Source organism: Dufourea novaeangliae, unplaced genomic scaffold, assembly GCF_001272555.1.
Source record: "Dufourea novaeangliae isolate 0120121106 unplaced genomic scaffold, ASM127255v1 scaffold10, whole genome shotgun sequence".
Classification (NCBI taxonomy): Eukaryota; Metazoa; Arthropoda; class Insecta; order Hymenoptera; family Halictidae; genus Dufourea; species Dufourea novaeangliae.
The window spans coordinates 218,459-242,753 of record NW_015373881.1 but is presented as its reverse complement, the minus strand read 5'-3'; the positions used below and the strand labels follow the sequence as shown (position 1 = coordinate 242,753).

The 24,295-nt window shown below is 34.0% G+C and overlaps 1 protein-coding gene across 1 annotated transcript in view; it reads left to right on the top strand.

The window, feature by feature from the left end:
* The window catches only part of LOC107194549, a 219,094-nt gene that overhangs the window by 18,402 nt on the left and 176,397 nt on the right, over positions 1-24,295 (top strand). The window contains exons 3-4 of the mRNA XM_015584227.1: positions 1,576-2,077; positions 2,408-2,410. Coding sequence (XP_015439713.1) covers positions 1,576-2,077; positions 2,408-2,410 — 505 coding nt within the window. The remainder of the gene's footprint in view (positions 1-1,575; positions 2,078-2,407; positions 2,411-24,295) is intronic.

Below are 24,295 nucleotides of genomic sequence, written 5' to 3'. Positions count from 1 at the left end.
ATTATAATTTAAATCTGAACAATGTGACATATAATGTAAAAATGTCAGTTGGAAGAATACATATGGGCGTTGGGTACACTGCATCAAGGTAAAATGTTTTTTTTCGCTATAAACTGACCTGCGTGTACTTAGTACACCTACGCGTTAAGGGGTCACGAGAATGTCTTCGTACGTAACACTGCATTTTTTACATTTTTATGTACTTTCCGTATAGAAGTTTACGTGAAAATGGGTCAACATTTTGGCCGCATTGAACTGTGGATATTATTAATAGAAAATCCTCTGATTTGGGCAATATATTTTTTTCTAGTCTCTTGTTGAGATCATCACGAAACTTTTCGCTGTTTTTTCACGTCCTCTTTGGAATAACATAGAGTAAGTCTTACTGTAACAGTTACTGTGCTACCCTCCCCCCTCTCCTCCGGTTACTGTGCCCCTACATTATTTTTATGTACAGTAAATTACATAATCATTCAAATGAATGTATTGAATTATTAAATAAAACTTTAATTAACAATTAGCCTAATTCAACTGATAATGTAAATTATTAACACTTATATAATAGTAATAATAATTATTGAAATTATATGGTGACGATTTCGCGAGATTTTGCCACAAATCTTATTGAAAAGCTTAAGGAACACCGTGTAAATGAAGCTACAAAATAGAAAGAATAATACATCCCAAAACCAAAAAAATTTACTATGGGTCTGTAAAATTCGTGTAGATAACGGAAAAATGTACAATACGATCAATTTGTTGAAATTATTTTGTTAATTTGTAATAATCCAGTAGCTGAAACAAAATTTTCGTTCGTTTTTATTACTGTGTGCAGTAACTGGATCCATTTTTGCGTTATGCGTCGATTACGGAGCCCTCTAACGACAAGGTGAATCTGAACTCCTAACCTTACTTTTCTAAATACGACCTAGTGATTAGTAGCACATAGTCATCCGGGAGAGGGGGATGTGGGTATCCCCCTCCGAGGCCACGAGCCTGGCGTTGAAATGCCTGGCTTACTGAAAGACTGTCCAGTCTAAGGGTATAAATAACTACCTAACAACGACTAACAATAAGACGTGGACCTACGCATTAGGTTATCTTGTTTATTAGAATAATATTGTAAGCATTCAAACTTCTAAAATGTTCGAGAAGGAAATTTTACACAGTAATCAATACAAGTATTCGGTAACTGACACACAGTAACTGAATTTTCATATGCGTAAGGCGTAAGGGCACAGTAACTGACTACAAAAATAAATTATTTTATTTTCATTATTATCGTACATCAATTATAATACTCAATTAAAAAAAATTCTACTCTTATAAGAGACATCAAAATATAATTTAAAAATGTTCCGAAGAGCAAAACATAGGAAACAGCTGTTTAACTGACCAAAAAGTTTGAAGTTCGTCTTAATGGGCACAGTAACTAACACAATTACCCTAACTCTTCCTAAATTCAACCTATGCATTCAAAATAAGCTATATTAAAGTGTCCAATTCCAGCTTGAAACTTTAAAGTGTTAATAAGACCTCGTAAGACTATTCATCATTTCTTTATTTGTTCTAAAGACGAAAGGCTGGATGGCAGTGGCAGCGACTGCAACTCCGTCGTGCCGAAGAAGAGACGTCGCCGAAACAATGGTACAAGCGATCGTGATCACCAGGTGCCTTTCGAAGACTATCCAGCTTCGCCCAGGTCCTCGAGGTCATCTGCTTCCTCGAGATCGAGCTCCTTATTACAATTCGAGTCTTTGGAGAGGACTTGCGCCACCCTGTCGCCTTCCAGCTACAGTTTCGACTCGTTGGAGTATTCGAACCGATCGAACATTTCTCACCTAGAGAACACGTCTCCGGACAGTCTTGAGCAAGACTATGATAAGCTTGTGCCGAACGATTTCCCAAATGTGGATCACTTCTCGAGGATTAGGCCATATCGTAGTTTCGAGAGCTTGGACACCTGTCAGAAGAACGACGAGTTTGGGCCCAGCAGGCTGACCAATGGATTTGCACCTTTGTACCTGAAACGTAACTCGGACCTGTCGAGGATACGAAGGAACGGACATCGTCCAAGGTAATGGATGCTTTAATTTTGGTGATGTTTTTGTTCGTGGTAAAGTAAAATGTTTCAGTGGTTGGACGCTTGAGGCGAAGATTGCGGTTACGAATACTTTTTATACAGGGTGTTCGACAACTAGTGGGAAAAAATTTAAGGGGTGATTCTACGAGGTAAAATAAGACGAAAATCAAGAATAACGAAATTACGAAAAATGCTTCGTTTGTTAGTTATAAGCGTTTAAAAATTGACCCAAATCATGGCAATCCGCGCGCACAGAGTGTGAGCGGATCAGGGCTCATCAGGGGCGTACAGTCACTTTAAAGACTCAAGAACGTGCAGGAAAAGTCGGTAAAACAGCTGTTTACTTACCTCGTAGAAGATGTCGATAACTTGTCCCTGCGGTATTTGAGTCGAATCCACCTGTGTCGCATTAACTCTAATTAATCGATAAAATTCGCAATGTAAATATTTTACGAATATTATCGAGTAGAGAGGGTTTATTCCCCCTGTAGTTGTCACGTATCACAATTGTCCTGTCCATGAGTATCCATGAAATTAATCCGCACATGCACGTACACCACAAAAGTCCGCGAAAAGTGTCCACACACACTGAGCGATTGTCCCGACCGCGAAAAATGTTCATATACTGCGCGATTAATTACACCCGCGAGCGGTTCCTCCGTTGGGTTTAACACTCTATACGTTACACAAAACTAACACTCAAAATAATTAATTTATAACTATTTAAAACTAACTTTTAACCTACTCTAATTTATTTATAACATCTATTTATACTAATTTTTAACATGCAATAATTAATAAAATCTACAATATTTAATAAAACCTGCAATAATTAATAAAATCTACAATATTTAATGAAACCTACAATAATTAATAAAATCTACAATATTTAATAAAACCTACAATAATTAATAAAATCTAAAATACTTAATAGAACCTACAATAATTAGTAAAATCTACAATAATTAATATGCTAAGATGAAATTTGTTGCACCTGCATTACACTGCATGAAGAAACTACATAAAATAATATAAAGAAAATTGTTAAACACATACATTCGGTGTAATATGAACCGTTTCGAACATGGAGTTGGCATTCGATGTTGAAAGTTCTTTTTACAAGTTAATGTCAAAAGGGACAGCTGAAAACACAATGGGCAAGGTCTTCGTCGATGGCAGCAACACGTTGCAGGCAATCCGCGGGTGGTCGCACTGCAGAAGACAACAGACAGTCAGAAGTGGCTCCGAGTGGTGTATGAGAAAAAAATATAGATATTGCTCTAAGAATATACGAAAAGAAACGCGACCTCCAAGACACTTTCCTTCCCAAAAAACATTGCCCATGAAAGAGTGGGGATCGACCTATTACGCCACATCGATCCTAACGAGGGAGGATCAGTTCAACAATATCAGTTGTCCTTTCCGAACGGTGCCTTTGCATTCTACGAGCAAATAAAGTTCACATTCGGAAAACTAAGTTTTAGTTTATTTAGCGATTACGTAGTGATTATTTAGTAGTGTCGCGTAAGTCGTGGTTATAAATCGTGCAAGTTAATTATTGTAGGTTTTATTAAATATTGTAGACTTTATTAATTATTGTAGGTTTTAGTAAATATTGTAGATTTTATTAATTATTGTAGGTTTTATTAAATATTGTAGATTTTATTAATTATTCTAGGTTTTATTAAATATTCTAGATTTGATTAATTATTGCAGGTTTTATTAAATATTGTAGATTTTATTAATTATAGCGTGTTAAAAGTTAGTATAAATAGTTGTTATAAATTAATTATTGTAGGTTAAAAATTAGTGTTAAATAGTTATAAATTAATTATTTTGAGTGTTAGTTTTGTGTAACCTGTAGAGTGTTAAACCCATCGGAGGAATAGCTCGCGGGTCTACTTAATCGCGCAGTGTGTGAACATTTTTCGCGGTCGGGACAATCGCGCAGTGTGTGTGGACACTTTGGCGGACTTCTGTGGTGTACGTGCATGTGCGGATTAATTTCATGGATACTCGTGGACAGGACAAATGTGATACGTGACAACTAGTGGGGGCATTAACCATCTCTACTCGATAATATTCCTAAGAAGATATTTACATTTCTTGCGAATTTTATCGAGTAATCAGAATTAATGACATACAAGTGGATTCGACTCAAATACCGCGGGCACAAGTTATCGACATCTTCCACGAGGTAAGTAAACCGCTGTTTTACCGACTTTTCCTGCACGTTCTTGAGTCTTTAAAGTGACTGTACGCCCCTGATGAGCCCTGATCCGCTCACACTCCGTGCGCGCGGATTGCCATGATTTGGGTCTATTTTTAAACGCTTATAACTAACAAACGAAGCATTTTTCGCAATTTCGTTATTCTTGATTTTCGTCTTATTTTGCCTCAAAGAATCACCCCTTAATTTTTTTCCCAGTAGTTGTCGAACACCCTGTATATTAAAATAATACAGATTGGCAAAAAAGTACATTCAATCGATAGGGCAGAACTTTTTCTTCCGGACAAGTCGTTATAAGAAAGCGTTCACATGAAAAAAAGTATTAAAATTTATGAATATCTAAAAGAGTTCATTTGGTCGAGTGATTGGACGGAATTTACGGCATGTTCTAGTGATTAAATTTAGCTGTCCCACTGTTTGGGCATAACATTCAATAACTTATTCATAGATGATTTTTAATAGTAAGACAGGATACTTTTCTTTTATGTTGTAACAATTCGAATGAAAACGTAACAAATTTAATTTAATACAATAAATAAAAGAAACAAAATTATAAATAAATAAAATAATAAAAATTATGAACTAAATCTATAAATGTATTCGTAATAAATTAATAAATAAATAACACTACTGGAAAATTGCATTCTATTATTATGTATATGTTATATATTTGTTAAATGCTTTTAAACATTTATCTTTAAACATTTAGGAAATTGTATATTAACAACAAACATACTGCATTTAACTTTGGTTTATTATAAACGTTTTAGAGAAAATATATAGGTTAAATAAAACAAAATTAAACAAAGTTAAACAAAAATAACAAAATGAAAATTATTCACTGTTTTTGTTTTTGATTTTTTTAACACTTTTGCAACTTCCTTGGCAGCAAATTTTCGTTTTTTCTCTCTTGTAGTTTTTCTTTTTTAATACGCTCCTTTTTCCTCTTCTTCTTGAAAGTCTTATTGTTATAAAAAATTCCCGAAACAAAAGAAATAAAATAAAAAGGTGATTTTTAATGAATATTCAGTACGCGAATCGGTTAAGTTATGGTTGTGTAAAAATAATATATTTATGTATGAAATATGTAAAGAAAACTATAAGCTTCGAAAATTCAATATTGTTATTAATATAAAAAGCACAAAATGCTTATTGTAATATAACGAAAATAATGTTTTAAGTCATACACTAACTTTTTGCTCGATGCTGCTCGAGCGACTGGACAAGCGACCAACGACTACGCAATCAGCATTCTCATGTACCAGTAAATAAACTCGGTAATTTCGACATTAAAAGAAAAAGGTTTTATTCAAACAAAGGTGGTATCACTTTTGGAGACTTAAATAAGTTGAAGAAAGCCTTTACTTAATAGAAACACACGAATTATTAAATATTTACGAAGGTATTCATGTCGCCTCAAGTTCATGATTGCTAAATGATAATATTTTTTTTTAAATAGACATCGCTCTTTTGCGAACATGTTTATATGATTTATGATGAGAAATAACTAAGGATAATTATTTTCTATCCTGAACTTCGCTATTATTTTTTAAAAATTTAATATTAACAAAAATTCACGATAGTGTCCAATCACCAGGACGTGTCCAACCACTGGGACATTTACCTTATTACTTGCCCTGCTGGCAGTCATTGTCCTATCGTGGATTTATTAGAGTGTACAGCAGCTGTCATTTGTGATCTTTGACGAATGGTTGCGTTACGTCACCTTGTGGGATCTTAATTTTTGCGATAGAGATTTTTGAGATGAATAATTCGAATGAGTTCGTAGAAATTTGATTGTCGTAGCGTTAGATGTTTGTCATTCGCCGGTGAAACATTACCGCGAATGATATATGAGTTTCGGTGACCATCGAACAGTGGTCTTTAAATTCCCTTGGCAACGACTCTCGAAATCAAAGCTTGCTACATGACCCTCGATTTTTGGCCAAGTTATTATAATCACGATCCTGAATAGACCTCCTTGACTTTTACTTTTAATTTCGAGACGATCTGAAATTACACCCGCGGATTTCTCATGATTATTCTATTATGGCTATCCTCTTTTCGGTAGATCGGTTTGAAGCTTCTTATTGTTTGTATTGGCATTAGTAAAGCGCGTAGATACTTCAAGAAGTATTGGTCTAATTTTACTAAATTCCGAGACATTTTTAATTCGTTTTTAATCCCATTAAATTATTAAATATTTAAAACTGGTGCTTTATTGAGTCGCATCAGTATTCAGCTTCATAGATATTTTTAACTGTCAAAAATAAACGTTTTAGAGTTTCGTTTTCGAGTCTCTTTAATGGACATATTACATGTATTGGATAGAACCATAAAAAAATAAATTATACTAATTTTCAAGTTTAGGTTGGCCAAATATTTTAGCGAGGTTAATCATACATTTATCTTCACACTTATTAATTCATATCGATACTACGGTACTTCTGAATGTGTAGTGTATACCTATACATTTTATTTGAAGACTAAGATCAAAATTCGAAAATTGTGCTTCAGTTGTAATGAAACATTTGTCAAGGCATACTAAGGAAACCTTTTATCGTTTTCCGTGGCCAACCTTATACAGGGTGTCTCACCAAAACCCGAATATTTAGGTACATATTTCCTTTGCTTTTGTTGATACGATAAATATTTAAAACATAATTTGAATCGTTTGGAAGGAGAAAGCCCACAGAAAACAAATTTCTTTGCAGGAAAACACATATTTTTTCTACTACATCTTGTAGTGAGCGTTAAAACGCATTCAAGTAGGTCTGAGAGATTCTTGAGGAGACCAGGAACACCAAAAATGTGATCGAATTCTAAGACAATATTGGGATGCTATGTAAACTTACTTTTTATGTTATAAATGTTTAAAGTGTTGACTATCAGCGACGATACACTTTCCCAAATGAGCACTCGCAGATTGCGATACTAATTCTGTACGATTCTTCGTATTATCTAGAGTTGTAGGTTGTAAGCTGTAAGCGTCTTCTTTTGACGTTCTCCAAAGATAACATTCTAATGGCGTCAGATCCAGTGAACGCTCTGGTCATGATATACGTTCATTACGTTCAATCCAACGAGTTGCAACTTTTTAATTGAGTACTTACGTAGCTACCCGTTAATAATGTGTTGGGACATTCTCTTCCTAATTATGTAAGGAATAAATCTTACATTTATCTGTAGTAAGTTGATAAACATAACTCGATGCGTGCAGTGTTTACTAGAGATCATGGTTTTCAACGTGTATTGAAGATGCACGTGTACACGTGTAATTATCACGTTCGAGGTGGAGCCGATTTGGATAAACTTTCCATTCGGCCGGCGAAGAGTAATCACTGGATATTTGACCGTACAAAATATATCATGTATGTATAGTATACAGGGTGAGTCACCTAACGTTTGCACCTCAAATATCGTTGTTGTTTTTAAAGATACGTCAATTATCTTAAGGGCAAAGTTAAATTGTGCGATGGAGCTCACACGATACAACAAAAATGTTTGTTTTTATGTAATTTTTTTTTAGAGATATCAAGGTCACCTTCAATTTTTAAAATGGAATCACCCTTTTTTTGAAACCGTGAAAGACCTTGAATAATTGTAGTCACTGAATTCCTAATGAAAGGGACTATCATTGCAGGTGTTTAAAAAAGGGTGATTCCATTTTTTGAAAATGAAGGTGACCTTGATATCTCTAAAAGAAATGACAAAAACAAACATTTTTTGTCTAGTTTATATCCGAATGTCCTACGTCCATTTTGGACATCCCTAGGACGTTAGAAGACTTAAATTTCGAAAGTTCTAGAAACGTCCGTCCCAAAAGTCCTACGGATGTTCTCAAGACTTAAATTTCGGATATTCTAGAAATGTCCGCTTCAAAGGCCTACGGATGTTCTCAAGATTTAAATTTTGGATGGTTTCGTTTAGTATTTTTGCCAATGTCATTCCGTGCAAGGTGATGGAATCCCATGAACAAGGTGTCAGTCTTTAAAGAATCACTAGAGAAGTGTAACGACACTAGTGGTTTTGTGCGAAAACCTCAAGAAAGTTGAAAAAACATGTTTTTTCTTAAACTGTCTCTAACCAACACAGAATCAGAGTTTTGCTGTGAAAATAGAAATAAACACAATGTACTTGGAGATGATGATCCTCAGACCTATATTTTCATTATAATTCCTTATGGGAAATTTAACCTTTTATTTATTAACAGGAACTAACTAGATCTAATTTCGATAAGATTATTAAGTTAATCTTTTATTTGTTAAACACAAACCAACCTAACCTAACTCCTGTCACCTTGCATAGAATGAAACCTAACCGCAATTTTAAACATTTGAGAAATGTTTCTTATACGTCTTTTAAGACATTACCATAGTGTTTTTAAAATCTCTTTAAACGTTCCCGAAACGTACAGGGAATATTACTTTTACTCATTCGGGAAATGTTCTAAGAATGTTGACACAAGACGTCCTTAGGACGTTCCACTTTGTAAATAGGATCTTCTTAGAACATTTAAAGATCTTAACAAGGACCTAATGGGGACATATAGACCTTTTCGGGACATCCTCCGAATGTACAGAACGTCCGGAACGTACGTCCATCGGACGTACATAGGACGTTTTTGTGCTATTTGGAATTGAACCATTCAATTGTATCCTTAAGACATTTGACGTATCTTTAACAACAACAAAGATATTTGGGTTGCAAACGTTAGGTGACTCACCCGTATATACTTTTATGCTATATAAACTACAGTTTTGTAAGTGTACTTTTTATGTTAAATAAATTAAGTTTATTTATCAGATTCGATACAGTCAGTCCAGAGAGTCCGACACTGGCGAAACGAATAATTCAGTGTCGATCCTTAGGGCCTGACGCCGGCCGAACGGAAAGTTCAGGGTCGGTCCCCAGAGACCGACATTGACTCGAACGTGTTAATATATCCATATTTTATTCCGTGTAGTTTTTAATACACGGGTATATACGGTAGAGATCTGCATCGAGCGGATTTATCCCCTCCGTCATCCGGCCGTTTCTTCATTCACCCGGGCTGCTCGGGCCCGAATGATACCCGTTCCGCGCTCACCCGGCGATGTCCGCTACTAGAAGTAGGTACGTATTTCACAGCATGTTGTAAATGCATTTACGATACGTCGTTTATGTACGTATAATATGTCGTTTTTGAGTCCATTTTGTACGTGTCATTTGTCGCAAATATCGTAAATAGAGATGTTAATTATTTCAACGTTTAAACAATTAAAGTAGAAACACTTTTTTAAAAATAAGTAAAAACAATACATATCTCCTTTTCGTATGTAATGTTAAAAATGTAATATTTTAGGTGTAATATTAAACACGAAATATTTAAAAACTTATTATACGGGTAAATTATTTGTGATTGCCAAAAAATGAGCGGTCGAAAAGAACATAATCAATATGAATCTTTGGTGTTCATTAGGAAAAAGAATTAAAAAGGCGGACATGTAGCGTTTTGCACACTGTGCAACCGTGATATTGGAAATACAGCTGTGAAGAGATTAGAATCACACAAATGAGTGTGCAATAAAAAAATGAAAATTTTTCAATCAAGTAAATAAAAATGTTTAGATGAGACTGAAAACGTTTATGAAAAGAATATTATTATCAGTAAATGTATAGCTATCAGTAGTAATGAAATTAATTATTTTACAACTTCACTCAGAACCTCTCCAGTTTCTCTTATTGTACTACAGTTCAAAGAGTCTAGAAAAGATTTTTGGCTACTTTTAAAATGTAACATTGGCCACGGCCACAACAGTTTTACTATTAGCCATTGAATTTTTCCACCCATCAATTAGTAATACTCCATCTTATGGTTCATCTTACCTTATAGAATTAACAACCTCATCATATTGTGCATCCAAAATTGTTGTTGCCAGTGCCTTCCTTATAGGCGGCTTATATTGAACATTCAGTACATTAAATAAATGCTTTAAAATATTCTGAATCAATTATACTACAAGGGATATTACATAAAAAAATAAGAAATTTTCGAGTAACTGATCAATCTTATTTCGTTAAAAATAAAAATAAACTGTTTATTAACATTTTATTTTTCAATCTAAAAAAATTGTATTTATTATTCTATGCCAATTTTTTTGGAACCTTTTAATATCCATTTTTCATCAATGTAACCGAATTTAATTGAATAAGAAGAGAAATAAGAATTATAATAGTAATAAATTGATACTTATACGAAAAACGTTTTATAGGTTAGAAACACGTTATAAATATTTTCATTCCAGATATACGACATTTACGACACATTTACGACATTTACGACATTTACGACATTTACGACATTTAAGACACGTGTCATGTATAAAATAAAAAATTCGCGTATTTACCCACCTCTGTCCGCTACCAACCCGTTCATACTCACCCGCATCCACGCTATACCCGCTCAACCCGTTCAATCCGCGCTATATCCGTGGCGTAATTTTTTCAGCAATTTCGATCAATACGTACATTAAAATTATATCATTCAAAACAATCTTATATTCTGTGATACTATTATATAATACATAAGAATAACTACAATATTTTATTAAATTTTTTATCTAAAAGATGTTTTTGTTGTAGCGTTCCACTGTTCCATTGTATACATTACATATTTTCAAACAAAACATGTTACAAGTATTTTTGTTGATTCTTTATTTCATATTGAATAAAATTTCCGTATGTATCCATAATTTCTTGCATTTGATATAATGCACGCCACAGTTTCCTAATAAACCGACATAAACTTGCGTCTTTCTATAATAGCTATCGAATAAAGTGCTAGTAAAGTCGCAGGTAAAGAGTAGCTAAAGGCACGAGTGCGAACGGGTAACGGCGCGGGCACTGGTGAGTCGATTACACGTTGCGATAGCTTCGGGTGGGCATGGCCGGTTAGAAATCTACGCAGAACCGTTAGCCCGGCACCGGGTTTGGGCGGGCTCGGGTGAACCGAAAGACGGACGGATAACGGACGGGCAGATCCGTGGTAGGGTGACTGCACCAATGAATGAACACTTAAGAGATTTTGTAACTATTAAAGTCAAATTTTAAATGATAACAATATTAATAAATATTTGACATATGAAAATAAGTTTTTTTAATACCCATACTTTTTGATAACGCATAGATTTCAGTTTGAAAAATTGGAAAAATGGAATTAATTAAATCAAAAACAAAAGAATACAGATTTCACCAGTGAATGAACAGTTTAACCAACAAATGAACATTTCTAACCAGTGAATGAACGATATTTTGCACATACATACGCATAAATGAAAAAAATTTGATTAAAAAAGACAAAATTTGAACTATTTATTATATAATCCGTAAATAACACTTATAATTTATTAATTTATCATTGCTTAAGTAAATCAAATATGTTTAAAAAAATGTATTACAAACTATTAGTTTTCTTTGGTTGAAATAATTGGAATAATAGCATTCTTGGTTTAAGTAATATTAATAATAACATTTTTGGTATAAATAATATTAACAATAACCATTATTGGTTTAAATAAAACTAATATGTACGAACATTTAAAAAAAAATTTTTTAAATAATCTTATTTACTTATTTTGTTTGTTTTATTGTCTATATGTGCGCAAATCTTGTCCTATATCTTTTTTTAGTTTTAAGTGGCTATGTTTCTTATGTACTGGTGGACATTCTATTATCTATGAAATTCATGTAAAATGTAGCAAAATAATGATATGAAAATACATTTTTTAAAATAAATAAGTATATTTTGTACACCTAATTTAAGTAGTTTAAATATTTTTGAAATATTCTATTAAATAAACACATCGTTCATATATTGGTACAATTGGACTTTCAATGTTCCAGTATTTGAACATCATTAGAAAATAACGTTTTTACAATTTTTCCAGAAAAATAACTTGAAACATGAAATCAAATATAATAAATTTAAAACAAACTAAATTTTATGTTATTTGATGTACATATTTCACTTATATTGTGATAAATATACGGGGACAATTATTATTATTATAGCAAACGCTCGATAAACAACTCTCGGCATGTCCATTACGTATTTTTACAGCCTGGATTGACTGCACGTGGCACGAAAATTGTTTCAATATGAAACAAGGAAATAAAAAAAAATGAATATTTAAACATTTGCTTATTTTAGTAACTTAATTTATTCGTTATTCTATACAATGTTCATTCACTGGTACGTGTTCATTTCCTAGTGCGTTTACCCTACATCCGCCCGTTGCAGACCTTTAGTGTACACGTGTACACGATTACTGAAATACACAGGTACGATCCGTTTCACGTCACAGCACACGGAGAATTGCGGTCATACATAGTCACCGTTTTTTTTCTACACTTTAACATTAAATATTACAGTTCAATTTTTCGTACTTATCAACAAATGTAAATTTGAAAAAAAATCAGTGACTATAACAGCAATTTCCCGTTCGTTTTGATCTGGAATGGATCGTACACATATATTTCAGTACACGTGTACCTGCGCATTTCAATTGACTGGTTCCACGGCCCCCTTCCCCAGTGGTGGGGATGACGTCTTCATACTTATCGTGGAGGAGCCGGCTCACACTTAGCAAGGGTTCTCTGTATCTGTGTATTTAAGTGCCCGCGTACTCGTGTATTAAAAACTACACGGACTAATCGTTTCGAGTGGAGTAGACTCAACTCGAAATGTAGTTGATTATAACTGAAAATATCTAAAAACATTGAAACATTTTATGAAAACAATATTCTATGCACCACACATTCTGTGATGAAATATGCGAGTTAAACGCGACACCGTATGTATTCCATCCTGGGCGTACTGGGCGGCAGAGTTGGGTACGCGCACGTGTATGGGAAATACGTGTAAGCGAGGGGCAGTGCCAATGTGCAATAAGAGGGAGTTCAAGTAACGAGCGGCCACTGTACTGTGATCATACAGCAGGCGCTCGATTATTGCAGGCTATATTATTTTAGAATAGAGACGCCCTTCGCTCAAAGGCATTTCTCACACACGTGCGCGTATCCCACTTTGTCGTCTAGCATGCCCAGGACGGAATACATGAGAAGTGTCCAGAGGAAAAACGATGAGTGTCCACTTTTTGTAAATTTTGAGGTATTAACCGCATTCTGTTGTGTGTTCGAAGTACTAATGAAATGCCAAACGTAACACAGTAATTTATGGAACAAATCAGTAATTGCTTGAGTTGAGGACAATTTTATATAGTGTGGATACTTTTTGTATCCACTGTATGTATCTCAGGAATTACGGGAAATTCGGTGATATCCGTTGGTACTACAGGAATCTGTGTGCAACTTTGAAAATTTTTGCACAACATCAAATCTATCATATCTGCTTCATATAGTCCTCACGGGTCAAAATGTAAGGCATTTGTTGAATTTTGTAGCTGCAATACACAGCTAGCAGCCATCCTAATGTTTACAAATAGACAACGAGTATCCATCAAACAGTTCGAACATACTTAAACAGCCGTCTACACCTACGACATTTGTTGGCGGACACGGGTCGGCGGACCAAGTCTTCCTATGTCTCCGGACAGTCTGGGACAGTCGAAGGACGGGCTGCGGCACTGTCCACAGGTAGGGCAAGTGTGGGTATTACTGCGGATTCTCCGATTACTGTGGATATTTATTAAATGAATAATATTTAATGTTGGAAAGTATATAAGCTCTTGAAAGTTAATGATAAAATTATTTTAAACTTTATTACAAATAATTATTAGTAAATATCTAGAACAAAGTTGTTATTAATTCTTTTATCGTAGTTTGAAATTCGTCAAGACGAAGCTTTGATCGATTTCCCAATATGACGGTTCTAAACGCCTACTTAAAAAACATTTCTATCTTTGTTATCAACAGTAATACACGTAATGTAGCGTTATTACACCATAGAGTAAGAGTTATTTTTTTACAAAAACAGTACATCATACGTTTACAGTTTATTTGTAATTTTTATTGCGTGTGTTTATTACTGGGGACAGGTGACAGCATAACCTAACCTATTTTCGACCCCATTTCATCACTTAAGAAATAAAGCTACAGAATTAATGTTATTGCAAAAAAATAAAACTAAACAAAATTTTGAGTTTCCTTTGAAAAGTTTATTATTATCATTTTTTTATTATTAATGTTCATATTGTATTAAGACTTAATATAATACTATAAATATCTAATAAATTAGTATTTTCTGTCTTGTATATTTAATAATTATTCTATTTACAGGATATAGGTATTTATACTAATATTTTGTGTTACACAAGTCCGCAGTAATATACGTGCAGTAATAGGTATTGCTTTAGTAACTGGTACACAGTAATACATGCATGTCCGTAGTAATTCCTGCAATGATATGTGGTTTTAATTTCTTTGATTTCTATTATGTCCGTCTATTATGTACCCCGTTCTGATTTTTTTATGGAATTAATCTCATCCAACTTTCTTTAATAACAAGAAGTAGGGACTTTCATTCATTTGAACGCTTTGTCGAGCACTCTAAAGTTAACCTATCCCAAAAGTTCGCAGTATGTAATACCCACTTACCCTAGTCTATGGGCTATCCGGAGACATTTCGCGGACATCCAGACATTCTACGCGGCCACTCGGCAAGTATGACTGATCTTTCATGTTCACACCATGCTGAGAAGGGATTGTAACACTTCTTTATACCAGGCTCGAACCTTTTTTCAACCAATGGCGTGCGACCTTGGGAACAAAATAATCGAAGAATTCACGCCTACAACCTCGTCCATAGAACGCGGATCTGATTGTGAGTTATTGTGATATTGCCTCTATTTTATTTACATCAAATGGGACAACGGGTTGCTCGTTTGGGTGCTGGCGTACTATCATGTTGAAATTATATCTTCCTTCTCATGTCTAATTAAGTGATACACATATTATTAAACGAATAGTTAGAAGAGCATGATTTTAAACAGAATTGCATAGCTTAAAATATTTACCTCTAAACGTAGTTAGAATCTAATTTAACTTTTCATCATAACTCTTTAACTACACGTGCAGAATAAAAAATGTAAAAAAAAATAAAACGCCATTCCATTTTAAAACATGAATGAGGGCTCCTTTCTCTCTCTAGTAGCCGCCTCAGAAAAATTTATCACACACCGAATGATCACCTTCCTTGTCCAATTTCAATGAAAATACATGAAGTCGATATCTGGAGTGATTTTAGAGAAAATATTTTGTAACACATCATTTGACCCACCTGATAAGAGCAAGTTTCTTTAAAAGTCCGGATTTTATGATAGGGAAATATCACGCGCGTAGCGAGCCGATGACTTTGTTGGTGGCCTTTTGTTCCGAATTCGCCTTTAGCAATCGATGACGACTAGATCCTGCAGTCATTGGGCAGGCAAAAACCATGTGCAGGACAATTAAGGATTTTTATCTGTTTTACCGTTCTCTCCTGCAGTTAATTCTAAGTCATTTCACACCAAGCTGATTATTTTTGCCTCCCGGCATGCTTACTAGTCCAGCCGAATTAGACATGAGTCATGGAAAAAAACTTAAGAGGTGTTTTATCGTTTAATGCGAGCGTAATTATGATTAGGAATGGGGATCTGTTAAAAGTAACAAATGATTTGCAATAATAAACAACTGGGAACGGTATGACCGCAAAAATCAGTATCTTTTTTTACTTATTGGCGTATATCTTGGAACTGAGCGGACTTGGAGGACAATATTTAATACAAAAGTTATAGGCTTATTTTTGTGCGAATGTAAAACAATTAATTCGACCCTACATTAATATGAAACCAAGATACGATATTTTCTTTATAAATTTATATCTCAGAGGCATCTTAATATTAATAGTTCAAATTTGCAAGAATTATAGGTAAAGTTTTAAATTTTATGATATATATGGTTTACATGAATTAATTTAATTGTCTCGTAGAAACAGAATCTCGATAATCTGATATATTGGGTCATGTTCAAAATGAAATATGATTATCACATAAAATTCGGAAAATACAAAATACATACTAGCCATTAAAGTGTACAATTTTTGTCTCTTTACGGAAAATTATTTTATTTGACTAATACGCGAAAATAATAAAAAAATTATATTTTATAAAACTCTTTTATCTTATAAATAACACTACTGAGACGGGCACGATGCCTGTCGATATGTACTCTCTTTAGACCTCATTGAAGTACGTGGGTACTCACCGTCTTTATTTGCTCACTGCAGAGTCGGTTTTAATGCTTCCATTTTAAAAGTCAGTTTATATTTAGGTAAGATTTCAAGGAATACGATCATATCTTTTTAACATTTTTTTAGCTTCAATCCTCGGGGTAAAATTTGCCAATGTAAAATTTGTTTATAACTTTCCACATTATAAAAATGATTTTACATCTACAAAAATATTATTCCCCTAGGCGGAACCTTCTAGATTAAAATACTCGAGGAATGAACTTGATACGATAAATAATTTCCAAGATACTAATTTTTAAGTACATTGTTGCTCGTATTCTGCGACGCAAGAGTCCTCGGCTGTGTCCGTTTGTATTCCATTTCAACGGGAGACTGAAAGACAGTCCATATTTGTCGAGAGACTCTCCGAAGTTAAACTCTGAGAAGTTAAGGTGGTTCGTGCCACATTCAAAAGATTAGATAATTAAACAAACTTCATACAGATTGTTTATTAGAACGAAATACACACACAAATAAAGTTCGAGAGGTGGTGGCCGATCGAATAAATAAGAAAAAGCTTGTCAAAAATTGAATTTTCAACATAGCTCTTATGGTAGTCTTACATTTTCGTACCGGAAGTATAATCTTTTCTATTCACAGAAATTAGAATTGCTAACTAAAATCTAGGTACTGAAAGTATAAATCCTGAGCTTTCTGGCAATGAACTACATAAATCTTCTACTATGCCGTACATTCCAGGAAGATATTTGACAATAAAGTCCATGATATGTAGGCTATTGGATGGTTATTGGGACTATGTGGAGGACTTGGCAATGTTGCTGAAATAGGGTCATACCTGCGAAATACAAATACATTTAAAAAATATTTTACTTATTTTGTGTTTTAGTGAATGCTAATTTTCTAAATTATAATGCACGAGAATATAATTAACTTTACATATAAGAATACTGAATATTGATTACGCGGGAAAACTGAACACGCACCACGTATATGTGTGCAAAAACAACGTTGCCAAACGTACCAGAAACGAGCACAGTGGAGTCATACGACTAACCAAAACATATTTTTTATTAACAATATATTGATGAATGATCAATAGAAATATCGTAGAAATTTCATAAATGTAATTTTTATTCATTATTAAAATGTATTAACGGGTGTTTAATACCAATTATTAATATGATGTTTTATTGATTAGTGAGTCAGGTACAAACTACCTTAAAAACGCGAGAAATTTTCGGCGGGGAGTCGGAATTTCGTCCACATGCCGTCCCCGGGTATCTTAAAAACTGCCCGCAGACCGCGTTCGCTAACAAATGTCGTAGATGTAGACGGCCCTTAAGAAATATCTGCTAAAAGGTATCCACATAAATAGCGAATGTCTATTAGGGAAGGTACACATTATACACGACGAGTATTTCACAAAAACGTCAGAAATACACCAGAAGTGATCATCAGCTTCACTACATTAACTACACCAAAGAAAATTAACCTAAGATACTCGAAAAAAAAACCAGTAAAGAACATTAGTATAGAAATACTTTCGAAACCGTATCGCGCATCGTTCGATGAAGCAACAAAACATTTTCACGATCTTCCTTGCAAAAGGTCTGTCCTTTGCAAGTCAATTCACACTTTTCCAAGGTCATTATTTCCACCAGAAATAGTTGAATAGAAAAAATTTTTGAATCGTGTTGATATCTATAATATTCCACGAACATCTATACAGTGTGTATCTATAAATTGTAGAACAACATTTTTCCGTATAATGCTTCATTTTACAGATAATCAAATTCCACAATCTGCTCGATACGCGTGCGGTGGGATAGACTCGACTAACGCGTCTGTTCATTACGTTCCGTTTCTACTTATTGCTAGCACGTTAGATGAATTACACTGTCCAACAAATCTAAACTTTTTTTCTGACCTGCAGTATCCATTGGGAGATCCTTAAAGTTACTTGTTCAGATCACGAATCCGGAGCAGAATTTCTCAATCTGCCACAGTTTTTGAAAAACATGAGCTTTTGTAAATACACCCGATTTTGCCCAAAAATAACGTATTACGTGCAAACTAAAAACGCCAGTGCAATTTAATCTTAAAAAATAGAGGAAAGTTCCCTGCATACAGCAGTGTATTTAGTTATTAAATTGTGTAATTCTTAATGGTTGTAAATAGTTGTGAAAGTTTAAAAAAGAGCCGATGTGCGTATTTTCTATGCACTCTTTTTGCATTTTTACGAAAATTTCTTTACCTAGCACGAATTTGCTTCACAGTATCAGAATCTGTAGACATTTCTGAAGAAGAAACCATCCAGAAAATGTGTCGAAACGCTTTTCAATTGCAACAGGTCGAGAAAGTATCCGTCGGGAACGTGTGCGCGGCGTTTTACCGCCACGCGGCCATTGCTTGTTCACCTGGACTCATCAGTGCCGTAGCTACGCGTAATCGAGACCGAGGGTACCAATGGATAAATCAAGACCTAGGTTCACATACAGTAGCCGCTCGTTAATTGGAGTCCCTCTTATTGCATATTGGCAACGCCCCTCGCTCACACGTATTTCCCAGGATAGAATACATACGGTGTCGCGTTTAACTCGCATATTTCATCACAGAAAGTGTGGTGTATGTATATAATATTGTTTTCAGAAAATGTTTCAATGTTTTTAGATGTTTTCAGTCATATTCAACTACATTTCGTACCATGTTTAATTCATACTGAATATAAGTACTTAAGTAAGCATATAAACTTATAATAAAGTCAGAGTTTGGCATGAGAATGTAAAATGTTTTTAAGGTGGTTAATTATACAAATCGAAAAGCTGCAAAAAGCTGAAAATTGATATGCAGTTTGTAAATGAAACTGTTAATGCCTATTAAACAATTGTGTTTGTGTAAGGTGTGATAATGCATAACTTATTAAAATAGTACAAAGTAAAAGTGAACCAATAATACTGTTTTAAATGATTATTTCTATAAATATGACATATATGAAATACGTAAAAAATTCAACCTGTCTATAATTCTACAACTATTTTAGCTTAAGGAACAATGAATTTTTTAAGTGTTTAATCTTCAATTCGTTACTTACAATATTTTACCTTTAATATACGTATAAAAATATTCATAAATATTTCATTCTTTGTCTAGTGATCTCTAGTTGAAAACATTAACAGATGGTTCTCAATGATAAAGTCATAGATCAGTAGGACTAAATATCTCAAAAATATTATGCAAATTTAATAATGAGTACATCAAAATGACTGATTATGAGTCAGAAGTAAAATATTATACCTAACAAACTCAATGTAATGAAGTTAAAACATTAATTGTCTATTAGACTGAAATACATAGGTGTACAATTACATAAATGAGATAATTAAGCAAATTTAGTTGTTAATCATTTTGTATGTCACAATCTTTTCCATATTACTCATTACATTGTTTTCAATGTAGAAGGATAAATGAAATTACTGTTCAATCATATGTGCATTCTAAGAAATGGTTCAGTAACTTTGATCAATATGTATGTATATCACAATATAATTCATATTATTGCTTACATTGTTTGCAGGAAAGAAGATTAAAAGAAACTTCTGTTCAATCATACGTGCATTAAAAAAAATAGTCCAGCAACGTTGATCACCTTAACTATTTCCATTATTTCTACAGATATAAAGAAAAGTTTATTTACAAAAGTTATATGGTACCAGAAGGACCATAACATAGCAGAAATAATTTTGTTATGAGTTGAGAAATAATTAACAGTTTGTGACAAATTTCCTATTTTGTATATAAAATATCTTACGAATTATTAACTTTTTGTACATAATACATTAATATTTTATTACGCAGAATGTTTAGAAGAATCCATTTACGAAAAAACCTTGAAAACTATGAAGATCAGCCATTTATGAAAAAATTGTTACTGCTAAGTAATAGTGCTTTCCATATTAAATAACTTCTGTGAATAAAATTTTCTGATATCTCTAAAAATAACGGAGATAATTAAGATGTCAATAAAGTGCGTATATTCAGCCTATCCTATATGTATATGGCTGAGTCGCACAACCGAACGGCCGAGTGGTGGGGAAAGCGCTCGGGTGATTGGCGCACGTTTTGTTGCATAATTCCTCGAATTCTGACCCTCTACAGCCCCGAAATATGCAATTAAAGAGCGGCTACTGTACTTGAAAACAACATTTCCACGCATATCTGATGCGAATATAAAAGATGGCATACTTATTGGCCCCAAAATCAGAGATTTGATGAGAGACCAAAATTTTACCGACAAGTTGAATAATTTGAAAAAAGGAGTATGGGGCTTTCATTTAAAGAAAACCACAGAAAATTTTCTCGGCGACCATAGATCAAAAAATTACATTACAATTGTCAGTGTTTGTAATATTACAAGTCAGTCTTCTTAAAAATTACAAAAAACTTGGCTGCAATATGTCCCTAAAAATGCACTTTTTACATTCCTATCTAGACTTTTTTCCACGAAATCTCGGTATCTCGGTGACGTGAGTGATGAGCATGGAGAACGTTTCCACCAAAATACAATATCCAACATGGAAAAACGGTACCAAGGAATGGACATGGGCGCAATACTTGCATATTGCTGGACACTTATGAACAACAATAATGATACTGCGTAGAAACGTCAAGCAAGACGAAAACATTTTTAAATTTGTTTACGTGAACAATGTTACAGGTACGAGATTACAGGCTGTAGTTTAACAAAATTTTTCAAATATTTATAACCAAGCGACAGTCAGAATTTGCACTAATCAGAATTAATCAAATGTTTATAATTACATGATTAGTATCCAAGAATACATGAAGAAAATCAAATATTATACATATAGCAAAGAAATGCCCATTGGACGATATATCGATGTCGATTACGCGTAGCTACGGCACTGAGGAGTCCGGGTGAACAAGCAATGGCCGCGTGGCGGTAAAACGTTGCGCACACGTTCCCGACGGATACCTTCTCGACCTGTTCCATTAAAAAGCGTTTCGACACTTTTTCTGGATGGTTTCTTCTTCAGAAATGTCTACAGATTCTGATACTGTGTAGCAAATTCGTACTAGGTAAAGAAATTTTCGTAAAAATGCAAAAAGCGTGTATAGAAAATACGCACATCGGCTCTTTTTTAAACTTTCACAGCTATTTACAACCATTAAGAATTACACAATTTAATAACTAAATACACTGCTGTATGCAGGGAACTTTCCTCTATTTTTTAAGATTAAATTGCACTTCCTGGCGTTTTTAGTTTGCACGTAATACGTCATTTTTGGGCAAAATCGGGTGTATTTACAAAAGCTGATGTTTTTCAAAAACTGTTTTCAATAACTTTAAGGATCCTCTAATGGATACTGCAGATCAGAAAAAAAGTTTAGATTAGTTGGACAGTGTAATTCATCTAACGTGTTAGCAATAAGTAGAAACGGAACGTAATGAACAGACGCGTTGGTCGAGTCTATCCCACCGCACGCGTATCGAGCAGATTGTGGAATTTGATTATCTGTAATATGAAGCATTATACGGAAAAATGTTGTTCTACAATTACAAAATCCGGTGTATTTACGGGAGATTGAGAAATTCTGCTCCGGATTCGTGATCTGGACGAGTAATTCTAAAAGGATCTCCCAATGGATATTGCAGATTAAAAATCGTGTTGAACAGTGTTATTAAAATTTAATTCGGTTATCTCTAAAACCAAGCACTCTGTATGACCAAATTTTATTCCACGTTCTTCATTCCTGGAAGTCTCCAATACTGTTTCCACTTCTTGAAGTTAAGTATTGAGCCCGGGGGGTAGTGCAAACGAAGGTGATCGAAATGTTAGTTGCCATGGATGACATCAGAATGTCCGAATATCGTCGTCTTGCACAGCATCATCATCAACGTTCCCGATTATCTTGCACACATTCACGCAACAGCAATGAAAATGTGCACGATTGGAGAAATTTATCCCAATTCGACTATCATTGATTGAAACAATGACCTTGAAAATCACTATCGAGTGATGCACTGCATGATGTCAAAAGTATTTTTTTCTAAGAAAAACATTATGTCTATTTTTGTTTAGTGTAGTTAGTGTAGTTAAATTGATGTACATTCGTGGTGTATTTGTGACCCTTCTGATGAATAGACGTGTGCGTTTGCAATTTTTTTGGATTTCGACCTGTGAGGATTTCATTCACGAAATAAATATAGGATAGAGAAACAAGAGATTTCAGGAGGCTTTCATTTCTCGAATACTTCTTGCCATTTTATTGTACAGGGTGTACAAAAAGTAATGGTCATGTCCTGAAGGTATGAATTTACACACCTGGAACGGTGGATATTTGTAACAAAAATTGTAACATTGAAATTTAATATTACATTTGTTGTTTACATCAACATATTCTTATCGTCAAGAAAGGACGAGGTTCAAAAAGAGTCATGCGCTGCAAATAGTTTTCAAGATATAAATTGATAAAGTTCTAGCAACGGTTTGATTGTATAGAGTTATACGCATAGATTAGAACCTACTACACTTTGTATCTAGCTGCGTAGTTGAAACACGGTATAGTGGTAGGTGTGCCCATGGGCGTAGCCAGGTTATCAGTCAGGGTGGGGGGGGGGGGGGGGGGGTAAAAATATCAACACAGTAAAAAAGGCTGTACGTAGCCAGACACACTTTATTTTGTTTTTAAAGTCATTAATCGTTGAAAATGGCTGCGTTTTGTTAAGATGTCATGCTCAGTCAGAAGTTTTCAAGAAATCGATTTTTTGCTTTCTACATTTTCTTTAAATACATCTCGAGAATATTCTGTGCAAGTTTCAAGGTAATCCAATTAAAAATGACAGAGTTACAGGCGTTAAAAAATGAACATTTTATATAAGTGTAAGCTTGACTTGAAACTTTAAACGCGTTTTTCTCGAAACTACATTTTTCAAATCGGTGATCAATATTTCTCGAAAACTACTGTGTTGATTTACATGAAGCCTTTTGCGCCTTATTTCATATCAGAAAAACTTGTCCTTGAACGAAGGATTCTTTTGTTCGTTCCATACTTTTTTTTTAATTGACCAAAAACGAGTGATTTTTTAGGTGAAAATCGCACTTATTCAGGAAAACGTCCGCTATTTTGTTCCTAATCAATATTTCAAAAAACCCCACGTTCAAAGACAAGATTGGTTCTTCCATTACATAAATCTTACTGAATTTTTAATTTCAAATGAACCGTTACGAAGTTACAGTGATCACGGTAGACCATTTTTTGTGAAGAGACATCCGGGAGAGCGCTCACCATTTATTTACTAATAAATATTTTTAAATAAAAAAATTACCTTATAATCTAGAAACTGCAATCTTTGAAACACAAACAAATTTTTTGAAAAAGGTCTTACAGTTTTCGAGAAAAAAATTCCTAAAGAACACTCTTTTTTCGGCCTCCTGACTGAACATGACCTTGAATACGGGCTGTTTCAAATTATACTGCAATATTAAATATTACGCAAAAATTGTATAAAAATTGTAATTTTTTTTCTTGTAGGGTGGGGCAAAAACTACTTTTTTCTGTCCAGGGGCAGGGAGCAAATGCAAATTCGTAAATATGTCGAACCTATAGAAGAATAAATGACGGCCCACATACTGCATACATTAAACGCGTTTTTCTCGAAACCATGTTTTATGACGGGCGCATATTTTGCTTCGGAACCACTGGACCGATTGACTTCAAATTTCGACTCACG